Source organism: Dreissena polymorpha, chromosome 1, assembly GCF_020536995.1.
Source record: "Dreissena polymorpha isolate Duluth1 chromosome 1, UMN_Dpol_1.0, whole genome shotgun sequence".
Classification (NCBI taxonomy): Eukaryota; Metazoa; Mollusca; class Bivalvia; order Myida; family Dreissenidae; genus Dreissena; species Dreissena polymorpha.
In genome coordinates, this window is record NC_068355.1 from 98,808,626 (window position 1) to 98,832,969 (window position 24,344).

A 24,344-nucleotide genomic window follows, 5' to 3' on the forward strand; every position below is an offset into this window, starting at 1 on the left:
ACAGACCAATCAATATCGGAGGGGTTGGGTCACGTGGGGACGTTAATTTCCTATCAAATGACACGAACTATGTACATGAGCGTGTATTAAACAATGGCAGAAGTGGGCTGGACAATCGATTGTGGATCTAAACAATGAATGTCTGGTCGTGGGTAAGGTTTATCATAATCCTCTCTGATCAATTGTAATTTTTAATTGAAAATTAATGGTTGGAAATGTTTCATCGTCTTCAAATTTACTATAGAGTTTGGGTTCATGTTTTGTAATTTCAGTATATTGCATAGGAATGCGTAAAGTCTGACAGTCGTGTCATGATTGGTGGGCGTTCAAGCCACTAGACAGTTGGTAAATCGATCAATCGGTTACGTTCTATTAATAGAATGATAACATAATGGAGGTGCTTTTAACGTCCGCGCGTTTTAAACAAAGTGCGTGGTCAATATATGAAAAAATTGTTCGTGAAGTAATTTACATATACATAAAACGAACAATACTATAAACTGAGTGAGACCAATGCCTTTAAATAAAAAAACAAAATTTATTTCTTTACAACTTTCATTGCGAATGAAAGTCAAAACATTATCTCACAGAATCTGAATGATCGTTTAATAGTTTATGCCCACGTGAACATTGCTAGAGCTTTAATATTTCGCTACACTCACAGGGTGCCAATTCTTATGGCCAGCTAGCCCAAGGTGATACTGATGACAGATTGGTGCCTAAGCCCATTGGGACAGTTCCAGGAAGGTTGACACGGATATCATGTGGTGGAGGGCATACACTTCTCCTCACAGGTTGTCACTCACTGCTGACCAATGTATGGTTCACCGGGAGAATTTTTCATTTTCTATCAATTGTCTTCAGATTTATCAAAGACAATCAGAGTTTGGTCTATAAATTATATTCTATACAAGATGTCTTTCTGTAAAATCATAACTAATAGGGCTCTGGTCAACTATAATGTGGCATCACGACAATAGATTTGCCAGCAATATGCCCCACTTCGCGTCTAACATCACATCTATAAGACTATTTCTCTAATTAGTGCAGTAATACTTACTGGTTTCCATGATAAACTTTACTGTTGTTCTTTTTAGCTCATCTATTTTTTGAAAAAAACATTATGAGCTATTGTCATCACCTTGGCGTCGGCGTCCGGTTAAGTTTTGCGTTTAGGTCCACTTTTCTCAGAAAGTATCAATGCTACTGCATTCAAACTTGGTACACTTACTAACTATCATGAGGGGACAGGGCAGGCAAAGTTAGATAACTCTGGCCTGCATTTTGACAGAATTATGTGCCCTTTTTATACTTAGAAAATTGAAAATTTTGGTTAAGTTTTGTGTTTAGGTCCATTTTATTACTTAAGTATCAAAGCTATTGCTTTGATACTTGCAACACTTACCAACTATCATAAGGGGACTGTGCAGGCAAAGTAATGTAACTCTGACTGGCATTTGGACGGAATTATGGGCCCTTTACACTTAGAAAATTGAAAATTTGGTTAAGTTTTGTGTTTTGGTCCACTTTACCCCTAAAGTATCATAGATATTGCTTTCATACTTGGAACACTCGCAAATTATCATCAGGGTACAGTAAAAGGACAAGTTGTATAACTCTGGTTGTCATTTTTACAGAATTATGGCCCTTTTTTGACTTAGTAACTTTGAATATATGGTTAAATTTTGTGTTTCGATCCACTTTACTTCTAAAGTATCAAGGCTATTGCTTTCAAACTTCAAATACTTTCATGCTATCATGAGGTTACTGTACTTGGCAAGTTGAATTTTACCTTGACCTTTGAATGACCTTGACTCTCGAGGTCAAATTATTAAATTTTGCTAAAATTGCCATAACTTCTTTATTTATGATTAGATTTGATTGATACTTTGACAAAATTACTCTTACCTGACATACCACAATAGACTCCACCCAAACCATCCCCCGTGCCCTCCCCCCCGAATCCCCCCTATTTTTTTTTTAAGATCATCTCACAAATGACCACCACACCATCACACTATACCCACACCCACCCCACCCACCCACCCAATTTTTTTTTTTTTTTTTAAACACAATTATTTATTTTTATCCCCACGCTTTTTGAAAAAAAGGTGGGGATATTGTGGTTATCTCCGCCGTCCGTCCGTCCGTCCGTCCGTCTGTCTGTCTGTCTGTCCGTCCGTCCTGGCCACTATCTCCTCCTACACTAAAAGCACTAGAACCTTGAAACTTACACACATGGTAGCTATGAGCATATGTGCGACCCTGCACTATTTGGAATTTTGATCTGACCCCTGGGTCAAAAGTCATAGGGGTTGGGGTGGGGCCGCGTCAGAAATTATCACTCATTTTTTTAGGTTATTTTACATTTACTTCTTTATTTCTACAACCGATTCACTTCAAATTGATACTGGACCTCTCTTATGACAATACGGTCAATCTCAACCATGCATGGCCCCATTCCCAACACTGGGGCGCCCCGCCCACATAGGCCACACCCACCAAAAATTTCCATTTACTGTAATTTTTTCATTTCTACACGGATTCACTTCAAATTGATACTGAACTTTTGTTATGACATTAGGGTCAATCTCAACTATGCATGGCCCCAATCCCAACCCTGGGGCGCCCGCCCACATAGGCCACACCCACCAAAAAATTCCATTTACTATAATTTTTTCATTTCTACACGGATTCACTTCAAATTGATACTGAACTTCTCTTATGACATTAGGGTCAGTCTCATCTATGCATGGCCCCATAACCAACCCTGGGGCCCCGCCCACATAGACCACACCCACCCAAAATTGCCTTTACTATAATTTCTTCATTTCTACACCGATTCACTTCAAATTGATATTGAACTTCTCTTATGACAATACAGTCAATCTCAACTATGCATGGCCCCATTACCAACCCTGGGGCGCCCCGCCCACATAGACCACACCCACCCAAAATTGCCTTTTACTATAATTTCTTCATTTCTACACCGATTCACTTCAATTGATACTGAACCTCTCTTATGACAATACGGTCAATCTCAACTATGCATGGCCCCATTACCAACCCTGGGGCCCCGCCCACATAGACCACACCCACCCAAAATTGCCTTTTACTATAATTTCTTCATTTCTACACCGATTCACTTCAAATTGATACTGAACTTCTCTTATGACAATACGGTCAATCTCAACTATGCATGGCACAATTACCAACCCTGGGGCGCCCTGCCCACATATGTCACACCCACCCAAAATTGCCTTTTACTATAACTTCTTCATTTCTACACCAATGCACTTCTAATTGATGATGAACTTCTCTTATGACAATACGGTCAATCTCAGCTATGCATGGCCCCATTACCAACCCTGGGGCACACCTAGGTCAAACATTCAGCGTGGGGATACGCGTCGGCCTCTGCCGCGCCATTTCTAGTTATTATTTTATTTTTGAAATACCGTCCAACCAACATACCCAAGAATCCCCCCCCCCCCCTGAAAAAAGAAATTTTTTTTTTTTTAATTTTTTGTCCGCATATTTAGAAGATAATGTAATAAATGTCCACACCCCCACACTATACACCCCCATCACTCCACCCCTCCCTCCTTTGTGATTAAAATTGAGAGTCCCTTCACCTTTAAAAATAAAATAGATGAGCGGTCTCTTGTTTATCAGTCTGTCCACAGAGACATATTATTATGTAGTACACACCAGTTGTACTTGGAAAAATAATTTATACTACACAGAAGATGGCAGAGTGTATGTTTGTGGTTGTAACAACAAAGGTCAGCTGGGCACTTGTTACCTTCAAAACTTTGCAATATTTACTGCACTCCAAAAAATAAAGGAAAGGGTTGTGGACATAGCTGGCGGTTGGGATTTCAGCTTGGCAGTCACAGGTAAAACTGTAGTACATTGTAACTAACTGATCATACTCATTTTCAGTAGAAGAAATTTCTGCCTTTCAAATAAGTAAATAAATATATGTAAAAAATGTAAAGTAAAAGTGAGCATGGATCCCCTTCCTGACATGAATTATTAATGTTGAATGCCATAGACATATATGGTGAATGTCATAGACATATATGGTGAATGTCATAGACATAAATGTTGAATGGTATAGACATAAATGTTGAATGGTATATGCATACATGTTGAATGTGATAGACATACATGTTTAATGTCATAGACATACATGTTGAATGCCATAGACATATATGATGAATGTCATAGACATATATGTTGAATGGTATAGACATAAATGTTCAATGGTATAGGCATACATGTTGAATGTGATCTACATACATGTTGAATGTCATAGACATACATGATGAACGTCATAGACATATTTGTTGAATTTCATAGTCATACATGTTGAATGTGATAGACATACATGTTGAATGTCATAGACATATATGTTGAATTGCATAAACATATATGTTGTATTGCATGGACATATATATGTTGAATTGAAGAGACATATCTGATGGCTAGAAGATTATAGCCCAGTTAGTAATAGAGCCACCTAAAAGTCATCATCAACAATACACTGTGTTCGAGTACATATATTCTGTTTGAGTACTATACATAAAAACTATAATGATAATGTTTATGTAACAGCAGCATTTTACTAAGGAAGTTGTGTGTTTCAGACACAGGTTCCCTGTATGCATGGGGGTCCAATGCATTTGGTCAGCTTGGAGACCCCTCACTTCAAGCAATCACACCAGTGCCAGTAAACAGATTTTACTATTTATTGTAACCCAGTGTTGTACAAATCCAATCTTCTATAAAAGAGAATGGATATAGGATTCAGGCGGCATGTGAAATTATGCTAACTAAAAACAAACACCCTCATTATTTTGAAAACAACAACACTAGAATATGGTCAAATGTAAAATTAAAAATTAATAATAAAAATACAATTCAATTATGCAGATAAATTTAAGACTATTTAGTTGTTACCATATTTGAAATGATCATGTGAAATAGTGCTGCGCACTCTAGCTTTTCAGCTCTTGTAACTTGCCGAAGCCTTATTTCCTGGTACCACATGAGGACTATACTTATACTTTCAACCACTTAATAAAGTTAACTTATGACTATTTTTCAGACTCAGATAAACATCCCATGTCAAGTGATTCAGGTGGCCGCTGGATTGAGGCACACTGTGGCCCTTCTGGGTAAACATCTTGTTAGAAACCATATACACATTCTGAGTGTTGGTTGGAACTGAAGTACATAAAATTATGTTTTTCAACCTTGTAAGCTCACCTGAGCACAAAGTGCTCAAAGAGAGCAACTGTTATCACCATGTCCGGATCCATGTGTTGTTAACTATTAGCACTCTAGAGGCCGCTTCATCAAAATATTGATCTGGTCAATATCTTAGCCAAGTTGGAATCTGCGACATGGAGGTAAAAAAACTTCAACGGGTCAAATCTTAGGAAAACCTTGCAACCACTTTAAAGGCTACATGTATGACTCAATGTTGATAATTTGGTCAGAATATTTCTTTGGACAATATCTAGGCAGAGTTAGAATCTGCCTCTTATTCATTTAAAAACTAGGTAACCAGGTCAAACTCATTAAAAAGCAACCTTGTTACACTCTATGGGCCACATTTATGGCTCTAGATTGATTTAACTTGGTCAGAGTGTTTCTGTTGCCAATACACGAATCTAGTACTAACCGACTGCCTACATCAAAGGTCAAGATCTGAGTAAAGGTCAAGTCCAATTAAACAGCTTGAAAATTCTTATTTCCGCAATATCTTGACCAAAGCCAATGTAATGTTGGATTTATTAACTTGACAACAAATGCAATCCAACCTACATCAAAGGTCAAGGTCGTTCTAAAAAGTTTAAAGATAAAATATTGCCAAAAAAACAGCTTGTTTGCACTGCAACTTTGTCTGTCATCATGCTATAATAATATAACTTTCTACAAATGAGAACCTTGAGGCTTTTGTGTGCAACATCTGTCTCCTTGACTCAAAGGTCAAGGTCGCACTTAGAGGTTAAATGGCAAATCTTACATAAAACAGCTTAAATAATTCTGTCTTAGCTATACATTTGTTATTTATTTATGGATTTTAACTAAACAAAAAGGATAACTGAGCACAAATGCAAATCATCAGAAGATGACTTGAGTCTCTTCCTCAAAGGTCAAGGTCAAACTCCAAAGATAAACGTTTGTCATACATTGTGTTTTTTTCAGACTATAACTTATATGACCCAGGTAGGGTGGCATATAGCAGTTAACTGTCAGTCAGTCTGTCTGTCCGTTTGTCCGAAAACTTTAACATTGCCCATAACATTTGCAATATTGAAGATATCATCTTGATATTTGGCATGCATGTGTATCTCATGGAGCTGCACATTTTCAGTGGTAAAGGTCAAGGTCATCCTTCAAGGTCAAAGGTTAAATATATGGCTTCAAAGCGGAGCAGTAAGGGGCATTGTGTTACTGACAAACACATCTCTTGTTCATGTTATTTTAAGATATGTCACCATTAGTAACAACCATGAACACCAGTTACTTGGTGTGTAAACCCTGTGACCCTAAGTCAAACGTTATGGTAACGCTTAGAGGCCAAATCTGTCTATAAAAAAGTGTGTACAAGCTGTAATATTTTCATTTATCAATTCAATCTTACCACCAATAACTAACATAAGGAATGTTGTATGTATCACCTTTCTCATTCCTTAAAAAGTTAAGGTTACCTGGTACACTTGTTTTGACATAAACATAGTTTAGAGACAATAGTTAAATGTTCGGTCATCCGTGCTCTATGGACACATGTCTAGTTCATTTACCGTAAGACGCCATGTAGAACGCTTAGTTTTTTACCCCAAAATTTAATAAGATCTTTCATATTGGTATCTTACTTAGTTGGTGCCTTCTTTAAGGGAAAGAATAGGGTGTCTATGAGTGCCTGTGTTGTAGAGAAATTTCATACGTTTTATTTTTCAAGGTAATGTTGCGTCATTCATAATAATTGGCACTTTTTGTTTAAATGTTTAATAATAATTTTTCAGATTTCTTAATAAACATGAAACAATAAAATCCATCACAGTAATTGTCATACAGATTGTGCATTTCAGTAAGCGGAGAGGTGTATTGCTGGGGTCATGCAAAAAAAGGGCAGTGCGGTCAACAAGGGGAAAGCAGGCTTCCACTTAAGCTTGACCTCCCAAGCAAAGGTACGTAATGTGTGTATGCAAGGCGACATTGTGTGTGTTTAGCATGTTTGAATATTAAGCAAAGGGAAAGTTATATTTATTAAAATGGTGTTTAGATTACAACTATATGAGTGTGTGCTATAAAGTAACGGTATGTACATATGGATGTTTCCAATTGTTGTCCATTTTCTAGTGGAAATAACACCCCACAACTACAAGTGTACACAGATTGTAGCTGGATCCTACCATTCCGCTGCTCTAACAGGTAATGTGGCAGACAAAATGTTTGTTTTGTTATGTAATGGACACTTCAAAGTGTAATTTATTGCACTTGTACATTTCATGTTAAACTAATTGTACACAAAACATGTGATTTTCTATAGGGCCATGATTAAGACAACCGGTACGCTTGTGATTTTAGATGATTGGAAAGTTATTCTTTAACAAAAGCTGTGGAGACGTATGAACGTTTTGTGGCAAATCCAAGTTTGGTCTTTTTAAATCTGATCAAACATACATCAACTTTGAAGTAAGGGTAGAAACTTATTTGTAACTTCCTTCTCAGCTCAGGGCAGTGTGCTATTTTGGGGTTGTAATAAGCACGGGCAGGGTGCAGTATACCCCAAGGTCACACAGCAGATCAGTGTTCCCATGGTGATTGATCAGGACCTGTTTGGTGGAGAAAGGGTGAAGGTCATTAAGTCAGGATGGACTCACCTGCTAGCGCAAACAGGTGGGTAATGTCACATAATGCATTGTGAATTCAAACTGATATTGAAATTCTATAAAAAAATTAAAAATTATTTTGATTTTTATGCCCCATTTCGAAGAAAAGGGGGTATATAGTTTTCGCACTGTCCGTCAGTCTGTCTGTCAGTCTGTCTGTCACACTTTTTGTTTCGGCTCTCTAATTCAAATGGTTTTCATCTGATCTTTACCAAACTTGGACAGAAGTTGTATCTAGACAATATCTACCAGTAGGTCAAGTTCGAATATGGGTCATGCCAGGTCAAAAACTAGGTCAAGGGGTCACTTAGTGCATTTCAAGGATTTAGCATGGTGCCGGCTCTCTAATTGAAGTAGTTTTCATCTGATCTTTACCAAACTTGGTCAGAAGTTGTATCAAGACAATATCTAGGTCAAGTTCGAATATGGGTCATGCCGGATCAAAAACTAGGTCACGGGGTCACTTGGTGCATTTCAAGGATTTAGCATGGTGTTCACTCTCTAGTTAATGTGGCTTTCTGATTTATTTTGATATTGTAAGACATTTTAATGCCCCCGAATAGTCTGTCCGTCACACTTTGCGTGTGATAGCAATTTCATATTTGGCATGCATGTGTATATGGACAAGGCCTTTCCATACGGACACAAATTTTGACCCCTGTGACCTTGACCTTGAACTTAGGGTTCGCGTTTAGGTTTCAAAATCTGCGTTTTGGTCTCGAAAAAAGCTCATAACTTCTACCAAGCATTTTTAGGGGGCATAAGTCATCCAATGGTGACAGCTCTTGTTAAAGTCTTTTTATGCCCCCTTTCGAAGAAAAGGGGGTATATAGTTTTCGCTCTGTCTGTTAGTCTGTCTGTTAGTGTGTCACACTTTTATTGTTCGCTCTCTAATTAAAATAGTCTTCATCCCATCTTTACCAAACTTGGTCAGAAGTTGTATCTAGACAATATCTAGGTCGAGTTCGAATAAGGGTCATGCCGGGTCAAAAACTAGGTCACGGGTCGAACAAACTAATTCAAGGGAAGTAATAAGCTTAAAATGGACATAATTATCTGACCTGCCAAATTATATATTTTTGTTATATAAATCAAAGCAGCGCAGTGGGCAGCATTGTGTTTCTGACAAACACATCGTGGTAAAAGGTCAAGGTTAAGGTCATCCTTCAAGGTCTTAGGTCAAAAATACAAATCCAAGGGAAGTAATAAGCTTTAAAGGGAGATAATTATTAAATAATTGAACATAGCAACTAATATGAACTTGATATTTGGCATGCATCTGTATCTCATGGAGCTGCACATTTTGAGTGGTGAATCAAAAGTCATGGTAGTGGCTTTTAATTATTTGCTACTAAAAGTAGAGATTTGTTAGAGACAATTATTTTCAAGGGAAGTAATTTCTATAATTATAAATCTCAGATTATATATTTCCTTACCAAGAATTTAAGTTCTTCTCACAGTTACTGTACAGATTTTTTATTTTGATTATTTATAACTCAAATGATTGATTTGTCAAAGTTTTTTTGTACATGATATAATTATCATTTCTTACCTGTACTAATTTGTGAATGGTAGGGTTCATTACATACCTGTGGACTTATATCCATAGATACATGATGAACTCTGGCTATGATCTCTTTGATAAACCACAGGCCTTGGTTGCCAGTGATGTCTGACTTGGTCATTTTTAACTGTCTACAGACCCCCCCCCCTCCCCTGTGGTTGGACAAAATCCAAGGGAAGTAATAAGCTTTAAAGGGAGATGATTTCTACCTGCCAAATGATACATAGAAATTTTATTTCAAAGCGGCGCAGTTGGGGGCATTGTGTTTCTGACGAAAACATCTCTTGTTTTATTTAATAGATGCATAAGATACAGAAGTACAGTGTTTAACACAAAAATTGTAACATAGATATATGCATATATGTTATTTAATTGTATGCAAGTGTATGTTTTCAATTGTTGCCATTTTCATATATTAATTTGTCAAAGGTCGTAGCTATAGATCACATAATATTTTAATTAACAAGTATGCTACAAAAACACTAAAACTGTGCTTCAATAGGTCATAACTTCATGTTATTAGTTCGAAAGAGGAAGGATAGAAACCTTGCAATACACGTGTTACAGAAAGTGGCCTTGTGTACAGTTGGGGTCGGGGAGACTATGGACAGCTGGGCAGGTCCAGGTCACCAGATATAGACCACATACCAGGTGTGATGGATATCAGTGAGAAGATCACACAACTAGAGTGTGGCTCGGAACATAACCTGTTGCTCACAGGTACTGTTGTTCTACCTAATAGATGTATTCTTAATAGTGATGATTAGGAGACAATTAAATGTGGAAATCATCATTCATTTGCAGAAAATGTATATTGAATAATTATTTAACATCATGCTAATGTTTATTCAAAGTTAAAAACAAATGATATAAATGTCTTTTCAAAAGGTGCTGAATATATAAAATGGTATCCTTAACAAATAACTGCATCCTTATCCAACATTATACATAAAAACGACTAGATAAAAGAAGTCATTTTAAAACTATATTTTTATATTGTGTACGACTCTTGCTAAAGCATTTGTTTAGATTTTGCTGGTTACGTAATTTCTGTCAGTTTAAGCTATAGTTTTGGCAGCTATGTCACGGCCATTAATCACGCGCGCCACCTCTTTTTTGCGATGCATTAATAAGTGAGCCAATGCAACTTCCGAGGTGGTGCTCAGGCCCGCATGTTTTGAAATTTCATGGACAATTTTACAGGATGATTAGGTTTTATATGTTTTTTCAACATAATTCACATTATTTTTAAAATCGGGCAATGTAGTGCGATTCAGCGAAGATTGAATTGTCCAAAAATGTACAGACACGTACATTCTCAACCCATGTAAAAATGTGAGAACCTTTATAAGTTGTGGCATGGTAGAGTATTAACAAGATTTCTTTGAGAAACACAATGCCCCCCAGTAAGCCAAATATGAAGTTGCTATGAAGTTTATCAGGGTTGCCACCAATCTGATGAAATAAAATTCCCTGACTTTTCACTGACTTTTCCCTGACCAAATCTTGATTTTCACTGATTAATTTCGGGACATAGTCAGCCTCCTATTCCCGATACAGCTGACCAAATCCACCCATTTAATGTTTCTTTTATTCCTTAACATATAATATTAAACAACTAACAAAGCAGTACTACTTGTACACTTATCTATGCATGATGCAAGGCTTTATAGTAAAAAATCAATAGGGGTCATCTGCAAGTCATGATAAATGTACCTATGAAGTTTCATGATCCTAGGCCTAAGTATTCTTGAGTTATCACCCGGAAACCATTTTACAGTTTCAAGTCACTGTGACCTTGACCTTCGACCTAGTGACCTGAAAATCAATAGGGGTCAACTGCCAGTCATGATCAATGTACCTTTGAAGTTTCATGATCCTAGGCATAAGCGTTGGTGGAAGGACCGACTTACCGACGGACATGAGAAAAACAGTATACCCCCTCTTCTTCAAAGGGGGACATAAAAAGCATATCGATGAGTTTTTCCTGTGTGACGAAAAAATGTCCACCCAATTAAATCGCTAATGACATCAAACGATTGCGTACAACATACATTAGATGCTGCATGCACAAAAATTTGGCTTCTTGCAGACATAGTAGATAATTTTGCATTTTTTCAAAAGAGATGGAGCCAATGCTTAGGAGGTGGCGCTAATGATAGGAGGTGGCGCCAATGCAGGATGTATCAATTAACAGTCGTATCGCAATGACATTATCACATGACATAGATTTGACAGATTTATGTTATTTGTTCTATTAAATTTATTTTTCAACGAACATCCGAAGGCCCCAAAAAGAACATAAACACAATCAATTATATTAAGCATTTGGATTAACGGCCACAAATCATAGTTTATTGTGGCCGTTAATCCAAATGCTTAATTTACTAAAAGGCCAAGATCAACGAATCTTAATTAGGCTCATTTGTGTCGTTTTTCCCCACTATCAACTCCAAAGAAATGAAGATAGCTCGGTCTTTTTCCGTTAACATTTTTGTATAATACACGTAAAATGTTGTTTTCTTGCAAAGACGAACGTTTAAATTCATCAATACATTATTAGAAAACTACTTTTTCTAATTTAAAACACACGCGACTCAAATGTGCTTAAGTAGTATACTTACAAAAATAATGTAAGTCCTGTAAACATAATAGAAACCATAACATAAAATATTTCACTTTAAAATAGCTATAAATGTGCATTCGCGCCACCTCCTAATCTGAGCGCCACCTTCTTGGCATTGGCTCCATCTCTTTTTGAAAAATGCAAATGTATCAATTAGATCGGCTAGAAGATAATGTTTTTGTGCACGCATTAACTTGAACACTGTAAAGTTTTAAAGCAATCGTTTTATGTAATGAGCGATTTAATTGGCAGGGAATTTTCTCGTCACACAGGCAAAAGACATCGATTTGCTTTTAAGAATTCTACCATGCCACAACTTATAAAGGTCCTCACGTTTCCAAATGGGTTGTGATTGTATGTTTCTGTGCATTTTTAGATGAATTTATAATCACTGAATCGCACTACATTGGCCATTTTTATTTTAAATATTGCGAAATGTGTTGAAACACATATCAAACCTAATCACCCTGTAAAATTATCCGTTAAATTTCAAATCATCCGGACCTGAGCGCCACCTCGGAAGTTGCATTTGCTCATTTATTAATGCATCTCAAAAAAGAGGTGGCGCGCATGATTAACGGCCATGTAAGTGTCCCGGTATTTACACCAATGTGAACATTTCAGGAAATAATCGTAAAACAAGGTTTAAAATGTTAATAAAGCCAAAAATGCAAGCAGCTTTATACTTGTAAAGTTGTTTATTTTGCCATTTTTTCAATTATTGACAGCAGGGATTACTTCAAACTGTGTTCAATGTGAAACAGTGCCAAAATTATTTTGAATTGAAGATACCAACAAACAAAAATCAACTATACAGATTCAACATATATTAATAAACATCACGTTTTAACAACGTCAATACATCCACAAAATTATAAAGGAAATTCTCATGAGACACAATATGCACAAATGGGTCTTATGCAGCATAGCTCGATACAATCCAGCAAATGTGAAGTCTGGCCAGACGATGTACTATAAACCTTGGGTGAGTGTAATGTGTACAATAAGGTAGTCCTTGACGAGACTGCACAGATGAGCAGCCTGGTCATGAGCTATGCAGTCCTCATATGGCATACAACCCAATTTCACATGGCATGTCTTTGATCATCTCTTTTCAGAAACAGGCAGGCTGTATGCTGTGGGTTGGAATGAGCATGGTCTGTGTGGTACAGGGGATGAAACTAACGTCGAGAGGCCAACTCCCATAGCTACATTGTCAACCACGACTGTGCAGTACATTGCCTGTGGGGGAGGGCACTGCTTTGCAGTCACCACCGATTATGGCTGAAAATGGCACAGGGTCTAAAAGGCATCAAAAGCTGTCTTAGATTGTTGGCAGATGCTTGTTTCAACACTTATTCCAGGGCAAATAATGTCCATGAATACTGCAAGACTGTCTAGTTGACATCACTTGGCAAAAAATGCAGGCAACACTGAATTATTGTGTGAATGGATGGTTGTTGGGTCCTTCATCACTCTCGAAATTCCATGAAATATGGTTTGATCGTACAAAGCTTAGTGTGTGCAATTTAAGGCATCTGCATATGACTGTTTGACAAAAGCATATATCAAACTTTAACACATCTGTGAAGTGAATTCCTTTTCAAATAAACACATCTGTGAAGTGAATTCATTTTCAAATAACTAAGTTCAACTTTATGAAAGTAACCATTTTTATTCTGGTTTTATAGTCCATCACATAATTATTACATCATTTTCACATTTGATGTAATATTAGAGTAGGATATGAGTGACAATAATGGTATTCAAATTTATCATATGTTGATGCAATAAATTTCTTGTAAACAGGTTATTGTTATGAAACAATTGCTAAAATTAACTATGGGATTTTTTTGGTATGGCTAACAAAACCGTGATTATTTTAATTAATAAAGCAAATATTATAAATTATACACCGTTATTTTACTATTAATTTTTACATATATATTTATAAAGGTATTTTTAATTGATTTTTTGTAACACTGTTTACTTTTTATCATTGTTATGCAAGTTAGTTATTTTAGTACCAATAAATTGGTAATTACTTACATGGTGTGTCTTTTAAAGCTTTCAAACGCACTACTGACTTAGTTTCATGATAATTAAAGGGACTGTCAACCACGACAACGAAGAAAAGAAAAGTTGTAAAATACCGTATTTTTTACAATTATTAGTTTATATTGATTAAAATATCACCACTGGTATATTACATTACTTGAAAAAAGTTGCGAAGTTTTCATATTTTCAGTATATTTGGTAATAAATTTTACTGGGTATGTCTACCAGGTAACTATTAGTTAACTATAAATAACGCCAGTAGATTGATCATGATCGTCACGTGGTAAACCCAGGAATGCAAATTGTGCATGCGTATTACCGAATATACTGAAAATATTAACTTTTTTCAAGTAATGTAATATACCAGTCGTGATATTTTAATCAATATAAACTAATAATTGTAAAAAAATACGGTATTTTACAACTTTTCTTTTCTTCGTCGTCGTGGTTGACAGTCCCTTTAAGGCTTATCAAAGGATGTTATTCATGCCACCGAAAAGAAGCCAGATTGAGAATGGTTTGGCCAATGTAATGCGAGTTATTAGCTAGCACATGTATCTGCATTGTACAACATATAAATTATGAATGACAGCAAATTGCTGGCAGGACTACAGTTAAAGAAAACAAGAACTGTGTTTGTGCACACAATTGCACCTACTGGGCTTTGAAGTCCCACAGCAGCTATTTTATAGAAAACAAGGCCCATAAGTAAGCCAAAAACTAGAGCTTTGTCACAGACGTGACATATACCCCCACATGCCTCATTGACACAGGATATTTTGCATGTTGTCTTCACATGAAACAGAGGACACCATGCTTAATGTTTAAAACGCACTTATTGGCCCTGTGACCTAGTTTTTGACCCGGCATGGCCCATATTCCAACTTGACCTAGACACTATCTAGATACATCTGACCAAGTTTGGTGAAGATCAGATGAAAACAACTTGAATTAGAGAGCAGACACTTAATACTGACAGACCGACCGACCGATAGACTGACAAACAAGCTCACTCCTAAATACTCCCCTAAACTTCGTTTGTGGGGGTATAAATTAATGGACCAAAACGAAGCTCACACTTCATCTGTAAGTTACAGTAGACACAAATACCAACAAGAGATGTGTTTGTCAGAAACACAATGCCACCTACTGCGTCGCTCTGAAGCTATATATTTGACGTTTCACCACTCAAAATGTGCAGCTCCATGCGATACACATGCATGCCAAATATCAAGTTTCTATCTTCAATATTGCAAAAGTTATGAGCAATGTTAAAGTTTTCAGACAGACTGACGGACAGTTCAACTGCTATATGCCACCCTACCGGGGGCAAAACAAGAGCTGTCAGAGGACAGCGCGCTCGACTATTTGAGTGCTTGACAGTATAATGTAAGCCATCATGGGGACATTGTTCAAATTATTCAATAAGGTAAAGGTAATAGTTCAGGTATATTTTCCACAATCTATTGAACATTTGTAGACATAAAAAAAAAACTAATAAGATTTTATTTCAAGTTTGATAGCAATAGCTGGGAAGTTTGGACGGTCCTACAATAATAAAGTAAATAAATATTTGTGTTTTTTTTAAACCATGTTACAAAGAAAAAAATATTCTTTTTGGGTTGGGTAGGGGAGGGGGGGGGGGGGGGGTTGAGAGGGGGGTACAATGTGGGGTGGGGTCATTTATTAGACGATCTTTCAAAAATAAAAAACGGAAAAAAAAAATTGGGGGGGGGGGGGGGGGCAGGGATTCTGGGTTGGGGCGTGGGGTATTGTTTGGGTGGAATCCATTGTGGTATTCAGGTAAGTGTTGTTTTGTCAAAGTATTAATAAAATCTGATCATAAATAAAGAAGTAATAAACTAAAATTTATTCTTTTGACCTTAAGAGTCAAGGTCATTCAAAGGTCAAGGTCAAATTGAACATGCCAGGTACAGTACCCTCATGATAGTAAGAACATATTTGAAGTTTGAAAGCAATAGCTTTGATACTTAAGAAGTCATGTGGATCTAAACACAAAATTTAACAAAATCAGTTACCAAGACAAAAAAGGGCCACAATTCTTACAAAATGCTTGATACAGTTGTCTGCTCTTGTTTATAGATTGGGGTCATGTTGGTTAAGAAGTATGCAAAATATTAAAGCAATATGTCAAGGGACATTGAAAATATTTGAGGTGGTACGTAAAATCATAACATAGATTTATCAATAATATGCATATTCCAAGTGAAAAAAGGGCCATAATACTTACAAAATGCTTGATACAGTTGTCTGCTCTTGTTTATAGGTTGGGGTCATGTTGGTAAAGAAGTATGAAAAATATTAAAGCAATATGTCAAGGGACATAGGAAATATTTGGGGTGGTATCACACTTTAACATTTCCGCGCGCACTCCGGGGCGAGTAGGATAGCTCCACTATAAATATTTCATATATAATAGTCGAGCTAAAAATCAGCTCAATATCTGAAAGCTTTTAATAAAATATCTCCAGAAAAAGATTACTTTAAAGATTATTTAAAGTCATATTTAGATCATATAGGTAGACTCGCATAACAAAAATCACCTCAATTACTTACAGCAGTGCGTGAAAAACCTCCAGAAAACAAAATGCGGAACTGACAGACATTGAAACTGCTATATGCCACCCTAGAGTCCAAGGCCCATAACTTTGCCAAAAAATCAACGGACTAGCACAAATTTAGCACTAAATCTGTACGACATGTATGTAGACCGGTATACCAAAATCAGTTCAATATCTGAAAGCATTGCATATAAAACATCCATCAAAATATTACTTCCCTTGTCAAAAATGACACGTAGCTGCCAAATGTTAAATAAAAATTATCTCCCGTTAAACTTTAATACTTCCCATGATAAAAGTTTAGATAGGTCAAAGGCTTGTATCTTCGTCAGAAATTTACGGACCGGAATAAATTTTACACTTCATTATAGGTCATGAAGGTGGACTCGCATACCGAAAATCAGCTCAATATTGTTGTGTAAAAAACCTCTGGAAAACAGGCCGGATGGACAAACGGTGCGACTGCTATGTGCCTTCTTATGGGGGCATACAAATTCAGGTTACTAACTGAAGTTGTGTGACTTAAACAAAAGAAAGAATAAGGTAAACCATGCAGATGGACACAATAAGACGTCTTTGATTAAATGCTTGGATGTGCCAAATACATGTTATTATAATTTTGTGGATTTTAAAATTTGAAATGGTTAAATACATTCAGCTGCCACTAAATCAAATCCTGTTTTCTGCTCCCACCAACATAAAATCCTTTGACTGCAACTGTCTGCAAAGTATATGTCCCTGACTATGATTTTTCATCATGAGCCTTTCAAAGTCTGGATGTCGAATCAAGAGGTAGGGAAATGGCACAAAAGTTGGCATCCATGCTATATTTTTTATTTTAAGAAATATTTGTTTCACAACCGGTGGCCAATGTTATCACAAAAATTAGTCCAAGGTCAACAATGTGAATCAAAATTTGAAACTGCATCGTATTTCTTATTATTTGGACTTGAAAACCCCCAAAACCATCAAATTGTTGATTAAGAATTACCGGTACCCTTTTATAAATGATGACGATTTTTAAATGAAATAATTTGAATATTCATAAATATCACATGATATTTGCTCAGGTAAGCTCACAAAATAGATCCCATCTAATAAACTTGGGTGGGGGATCCAAGTTTGGTAACTTTATCACCTGTGACCCAATTGATGTTGTCCCTTCTCAATGTGAATTTGTTTAAGCATATAAAACACATGTGGTAAACTAGCTTCAAATATTAATAAATGTGATTTGAATTATTTTAATATTTTAAAATTCACATGCATTATGATATTTAAATTAATTAAGGAATCGTGGTTTGAATAAAAGATAACACAACGCAAACAAGGGACAAAATTGTCACAAAACCAGGTTTTCAAAAAGAAACAAGAGATGTGTTTGTCAGAAACACAATGCCCCCTAATTCTCTGCTCTTTATGCCCCCGAAGGGCATATAGTGATCCGACTGTCCGTCCGTCTGTCCATCACACTTTGCGTTTAGGTTTCGAAAAATGCTCATAACTTCTATGTCGCTTCAGATAGCGATTTCATATTTGGCATGCATGTGTATATGGACAAGGCAAATCCATACGCACACAAATTTTTACCCCTGTGACCTTGAACTTAGGGTCTGCCCTTAGGTTTCCAAATCTGCGTTTAGGTATCGAAAAAAGCTCATAACTTCTATGTCCCTTCAGCTTTAACCTTCATATTTGGTATGCATGTGTATATGGACAAGGCCTTTCCATACGCACACATTTTTTACCCCGGTGACCTTGAACTTAGGGTCCGCGTTTAGTTTTCAAAATCTGCATTTAGGTTTCGAAAAATGCTCATAACTTCTATGTCCCTTGAGATATAACCATCATATTTGGTATGCATGTGTATATGGACAAGGCCTTTCCATACGCACACATTTTGTTACCTCTGTGACCTTAACCTTGAACTTGGGGTCCGCGTTTAGTTTTTGAAATCTGCGTTTAGGTATCGAAAAATGCTCATAACTTCTATGTCCCTCGAGCTATAACCTTCACATTTGGTATGTATGTGTATATGGACAAGGCCTTTCCATACGCAAACATTTTTTTACCCCTGTGACCTTGAACTTAGGGTCCGCGTTTAGGTTTCAAAATCTGCGTCTAGGTTTCGAAACATGCTCATAACTTCTATGTCCCTTGAGATATAACCTTCATATTTGGTATGCATGTGTATATGGACAAGGCCTTTCTATACGTACATTTTTTTTTAACCCTGCGACCTTGACTCATAACTTCTATGTCCCTTGAGATAAAGCCTTCATATTCGGTATGCATGTGTATATTGACAAGCCTTTTGGCCTTTCCATATGCACACAAATTTTGACCCCTGTGAACTTAGGGTCCGCATTTAGGTTTCGAAATCTGCGTTTAGGTTTCGAAAAATGCTATAACTTCTATCAAAGCATTTATTTGTAGCATATGTCATCCTAAAGTGACAGCTCTTGTTTTTTTTACCTTTGACCTTAAAGGATGACCTTGACCATTCACCATTAAAAATGTGCAGCTTCACGAGATACACATGCATGCCAAATATGAAGTTGCTGTGTTCAATATTAAAAAAGTTATGAAAATTTGTTGTTATAATTTGACCTTTGACCTTGAAGGTTGACCTTGACCTTTCATGACTCAAAATGTGCAGCTCCACGAGAAGTAAGAGATTGAATGGAGAAATGTTTTATTTTATTTTTTTTTGACCTTGGATGACCTTGACCTTTCACCACTCAAAATTTGCAGCTCCACGAGATACACATGCATGCCAAATATGACGTTGCTGTGTTCAATATTAAAAAAGTTATGATAAGACTTTAACGAAGGTTCAAGATTTAGGAAAGATGACCTTGACTTTTCACCACTCAAAATGAGCAGCTCCATGATACACACGCATGGTAAATATCAAGTTGGTATGTTCAATATTGCAAAAGTTATCAAACTTTAACCAATGTTAAAGTTTTGGACAAAATGACAGACAGGACAAAAACAATAGAACCCCGATCTATCGATCCGGGGGCATAAAAAAAAGCTACCGTAGAGCTTTGTCACAGACATGACCTATAGATAGTACCACCACATGCTGCATTGACACAGAATATTTTGCATGCTGTCTTCACAAAACAAGAGAAGCTAATTTATGGCGATTTTTAAGAATTATTAAGCCATTATCATTTATGGCCATTTTGACCTTTAAACTCTTGAATTCTTTTGCATGACACGCTGTCCAATGGCTGTGAACAAAATTAATGTACAGTCATTTTTAAATCTCACAATGAATGACATAGTTGTGGCATGGACATGCTCATTTATGGCAAGTTTTTACTTTTGAACTCCAAGTGTGACCTTGACCTTGGAGAAATCGACGTAATTCTTTCGCATGACACACCGTCCAATGATTGTGAACAAATGTTACGAGTAATTGTAAAATCTCACAATGAATGACATAGTTATGGCCCAGACAAGATCATTTATGGCCATTTTTGAACTTTGTACTCAGAGTGTGACCTTTACCTTGGAGATATCAACGTAATTCTTTTGCATGACACACCTTCCAATGATTATGAACAAATGTACAGAGTAATTTAAATTCTCACAATGAATGACGTTGTTATTGCCTGGACAACATCATTTATTGTCATTTTGACCTTTGAACTCAGTGTGACCTTGATGTTGCAGATATCAACATAATTCTTTGCATGACACACTGTCCAATGATGGTGAACAAATGTGCCAAATGATTTTAAATCTCACAATGAATCACATAGTTATGGCCCGGACAAGCTCATTTATGGCCATTTTTGACCTTTGAACTAAAAGTGTGACTTTTGAGATATCAACGTAATTCTTTCGCATGACTAGCTGTCGAATGATGGTGAACAAACGTGCACAATGATTAAAAAATCTCACCATGAATGACATAGTTATGGCCCGGACAAGCTCATTTATGGCCATTTTTTACCTTTGAACTCAATGTGACCTCGACATTGCAGATATCGAAAAAATTATTTTTTATGACACACCGTCCATTGATGGTGAACAAATGTGCCAAATGATTTTAAAATCTCACAATGAACGACATAGTTATTGGCCGGACAAGCTTGTTCCGCCTGCCCGCTAGTCCGCCAACATTCACCAATCTAATAACCAGTCTTTTCCTTCAAACCTGGTTAACAAAAAGCCATAACCAAAGCTCACCACCAAAAGAGCTAAAAGAAAACCTCTACCTAAACTGTATTTGCATTTATTACATGATCCCATGTTTATTCAACAACACAACTTAGTATGGAACACATCATGTACAGTGCTATTTACCAATAACAAATTTAGATTACAAAAAGTACAAACAATTAGAAAATTGAACAAAAAGATTTAAGGAAATCAAAAATTAAATTCACATATTAACTGGCTGAAACACTTACCATTTTAACATTACATGCAGGTTTATTTGAAAACACCTACCTAGACAGGAGGCAGCTTATGCCTTAGACAAGATGCTAAAGTGGTTCAAAATCTCTCAATACTAACAAAACAAACCAAGAATGCATAGTTACATGTCTTAACTAACAATAGATCTGTTTCAAATACATGAGAACATGTACATGTATCCAATATATTCTATTTTTAAACACAATGTATGTATATTTTTTTTTTGCTGTTAATAATCAATTTTTTTATTCCCGACTTTCTCCTAGTAAGCATTCTGTAAGTAAACAAAAGATTAGTATTATATAACAAAAATAAACAATGAGGTATTAACAAAAATAAACAATGAGGTATTAACAAAAATAAACAATGAGGTATTAACAAAAATAAACAATGAGGTATTCATACCGTTGACTAGTGAAACATATTAAACAAGACTATTGCCAAGCAAGATATGTCTCCTACCGGCTCCACCATTGTCAGAATTTTTTATTTGTTGCCATAGCAACCAGAATTTTTGACGTAGGAACAAAATGAAATGACGTGCATTATGTCCATATTGCCATCTACCCATGTTTCAAGTTTCATGAAAAAATATGAAGAACTTTTAATGTTATCGCAGGATCCAGAAAAGTGTGATAGACAGACTCACAGACAGACGCACAGAGTGCAAACCATAAGTCCCCTCCGGTGAAACCGGTAGGGGACAATAAACCAGAGTAAGAAAAGTGACAAAGCAATAATTAACAACTTTTCATTTGAGTTGTGAAAGTAATGAACATTTTTTTGACAGCCTTAGTTCTCAATTTATTGTAGTTGTATTCTGAACCTATTAGTTGTGTACTTAACAATCTGTATATGTATGTAAACAGAATTTGACTAGCAGTCAATAATCGACAGGGAATACTGGCTGTGGTTACAATAACTTTTAATAGTGAACTTCATTGGCAAAAGTTGCTAAAGAGGTCCTGACTTTCCCCTAGTAAACATTCTGCAAGTAAACAAAAGATGAGTATTATATAACAAAAATAAACAATGAGGTATTCACACCGTTGACTAGTGAAACATATTAAAAAAGAAACCGTCAGAGACAGGTGATGCTCCCCAAAGTTTTTTTTGTCACAATATTGCACTATAATTTCAGATAAAAGGAAACGTCTTGAGGGGCATAACATTGGACAAAATAATACGATGGATGGTTTAGCAACTTCAAATTTCAAAGAGCCATAACTCTCTAAATAAATCATCTAACCAGAACCCCCAAATAACATGCGTATCTCCTCAAGGTAGTTAAGCTTTTCCATCAAGCATCATTGAATTCCAGTCAGTGGTTGGGGGGACAAGAATTGCACTATATGTACAGTTTATAGAAAATTTCAAAGGGCAATAAGTCTGTGAAAAATCATCCCACCATAACCGGCTGATAATATGCACATCTCCTGTTGGCAGTGAAGCTTCCCACAAAGTTTCATTGAATTCCGGTCATTAATTGCTGAGAAATTAACCCGGACAAAAATTGTGCAAGGATGGACGGACACGGACAGACAAAGCGGCGACTATATGCTCCTCCCAAAAATTTTGGGGGAGCATAATAAACCAAAGTCAGAAAAGTGACAAAGCAATAATTAACAACTTTCCATTTGAATTGTAAAAGTAGTGAACTTTTTTGACAGCTTAGTTCTGAATTTATTGTAGCCAACAGCACCTGTATATTAGGTTTGGGAACAAGAAAATTAAAACATGTATTCTGAACCTATTAGTTGTGTACTTAACAATATGTATGTCAACAGAATTTGACTAGAAGTCAATAATCAACAGGGAATACTGGCTGTGGTTACAATAACTTTTAATAGTGAACATCATTGCCATATTTGCCAGAGACAAGAAACAAATAATAAACTCAAACAGTAAGAATAGTTCCGCGATCGAAGACACATGCCCCCAACCCCAAACAGGCCTTGGACCTAGTGATCCAATCTAAATAGGGGTCAACTACTGTCCAAAGCCAATACACATGTGAGGTATCAAGCCAATTGGTCAATTCGTTGACGAGTTATTGATCGGAAACAAACTGGTCTACCGACCGCCTTACATCCAGCAAAACAATATACTCCCTCCTCTTCGAAGGGGGGCATAAATATCTTAACTGAAAAGCACTATTAACCATGTAAATGCAAATTCAAATACAATCAGACATCTCTTCAAAAATGAGTATTATTTACACAAAAACAGTTTCTACAAGATTCTAACTTCATTTAGTTTAATAAATGTAGATGCACCCGGTGGAATCCTTGTCAGAATCATTCATTTTCCAAGCCGTGGAAATTCTTCTGGAAAAAGAGCTAACTGTCTACAGGTGGGGCAAGTGCGCTCTCTCTCAACCCACTTACTTATGCACTGAAAAAATAATTAAGTCACATATTGAACACATGCTTGTTCCAATGCCAGAGATAGTGTTAATTTGTTAAGTGTAGACCATTCTTGCCAATCTAAAATGGCTGTTTTAACTTATTTCACAGTTTACAAAGGCTGAATTTAACTGTTATTCGAAGCTGTATTCATGTATTGGAAAGTTTTGATAGGCTGTTTAAACATATTTGATTGTTTTCAAAGGCTTTGTTTATGTATTTATGGTTTTCAGGGGCTGTGTTCGTGATTTTTCTGTGTTCTGATTCTGTATTCATGTATTTGCGTTTTTAAGAGTCTGTTTTCAAATGCTGTGTTCATGTATTTGCAGTTTTCAAAGGCTGTTTTTATAACATTGACAGTTTTCAAAGGCTATGTTCATGTATTTATGGTTTTCAGACTCGTACAACTATTTGACTGTTTTCATAGGCTGTCCGTATGTATTAGCGGTTTTCAGTCTGTTTTATTAAATTTGACTGTTTCTGACTCTGTTTTTAGAGGCAGATATGATAACATATTTGACTGTTTTCATAGGCTGTGTTCATGTATTTCGCTCTTTTCGGAGGCTGTATTCATGTATTTGATAGTTGTAAAAGGCTTTATTCATGCATTTGGCGGCTTTCAAATTTAAATATTCTTGCCCTTTGAGGCAACATATGACTAGAATTACCATCTTAATTTCAAACACACAGAGGTTGGATGGTGTTGTTACATTTACACCGAACATTAATTATTGTGTATTTTGTCTACAATATACTGTATAT

The 24,344-nt window shown here is 36.3% G+C and overlaps 2 protein-coding genes across 5 annotated transcripts in view; one reads left to right on the forward strand and one right to left on the reverse strand.

Moving 5' to 3' along the window:
- Nucleotides 1-23: 23 nt before the first annotated feature.
- LOC127842198 (uncharacterized) lies at nt 24-14,122 on the forward strand. Of its 2 annotated transcripts, XM_052371555.1 has the most exons (10): nt 24-152; nt 665-794; nt 3,747-3,899; nt 4,653-4,735; nt 5,114-5,183; nt 7,107-7,205; nt 7,378-7,449; nt 7,750-7,917; nt 10,042-10,194; nt 13,219-14,122. In XM_052371555.1, exons 1-10 carry the CDS (start codon nt 135-137, stop codon nt 13,386-13,388), a joined length of 1,116 nt encoding a protein of 371 aa, XP_052227515.1. In that variant the 5' UTR covers nt 24-134; the 3' UTR covers nt 13,389-14,122. The 2 variants fall into 2 exon arrangements, with proteins under 2 accessions (XP_052227515.1, XP_052227523.1); XM_052371563.1 differs by lacking the exon at nt 7,750-7,917.
- Nucleotides 14,123-20,976: 6,854 nt separating this feature from the next.
- LOC127842209 (uncharacterized) overlaps nt 20,977-24,344 on the reverse strand; it is an 80,238-nt gene continuing 76,870 nt past the window's right edge. For all 3 annotated transcript variants that reach the window (XM_052371590.1, XM_052371601.1, XM_052371579.1), the window contains exon 22: nt 20,977-23,571. In XM_052371590.1, the coding sequence (XP_052227550.1) occupies nt 23,479-23,571 (93 nt within the window). In that variant the 3' untranslated portion in view covers nt 20,977-23,478. The remainder of the gene's footprint in view (nt 23,572-24,344) is intronic.

What these genes read in the sequence shown, in the direction of transcription:
- LOC127842198 (XM_052371555.1), top strand. An exon ending in GCATACACTTCTCCTCACAG is followed by an intron (nt 795 to 3,746) that starts GTTGTCACTCAC and finishes TATACTACACAG; the next exon opens with AAGATGGCAGAGTGTATGTT. An exon ending in GCTTGACCTCCCAAGCAAAG is followed by an intron (nt 7,206 to 7,377) that starts GTACGTAATGTG and finishes TCCATTTTCTAG; the next exon opens with TGGAAATAACACCCCACAAC.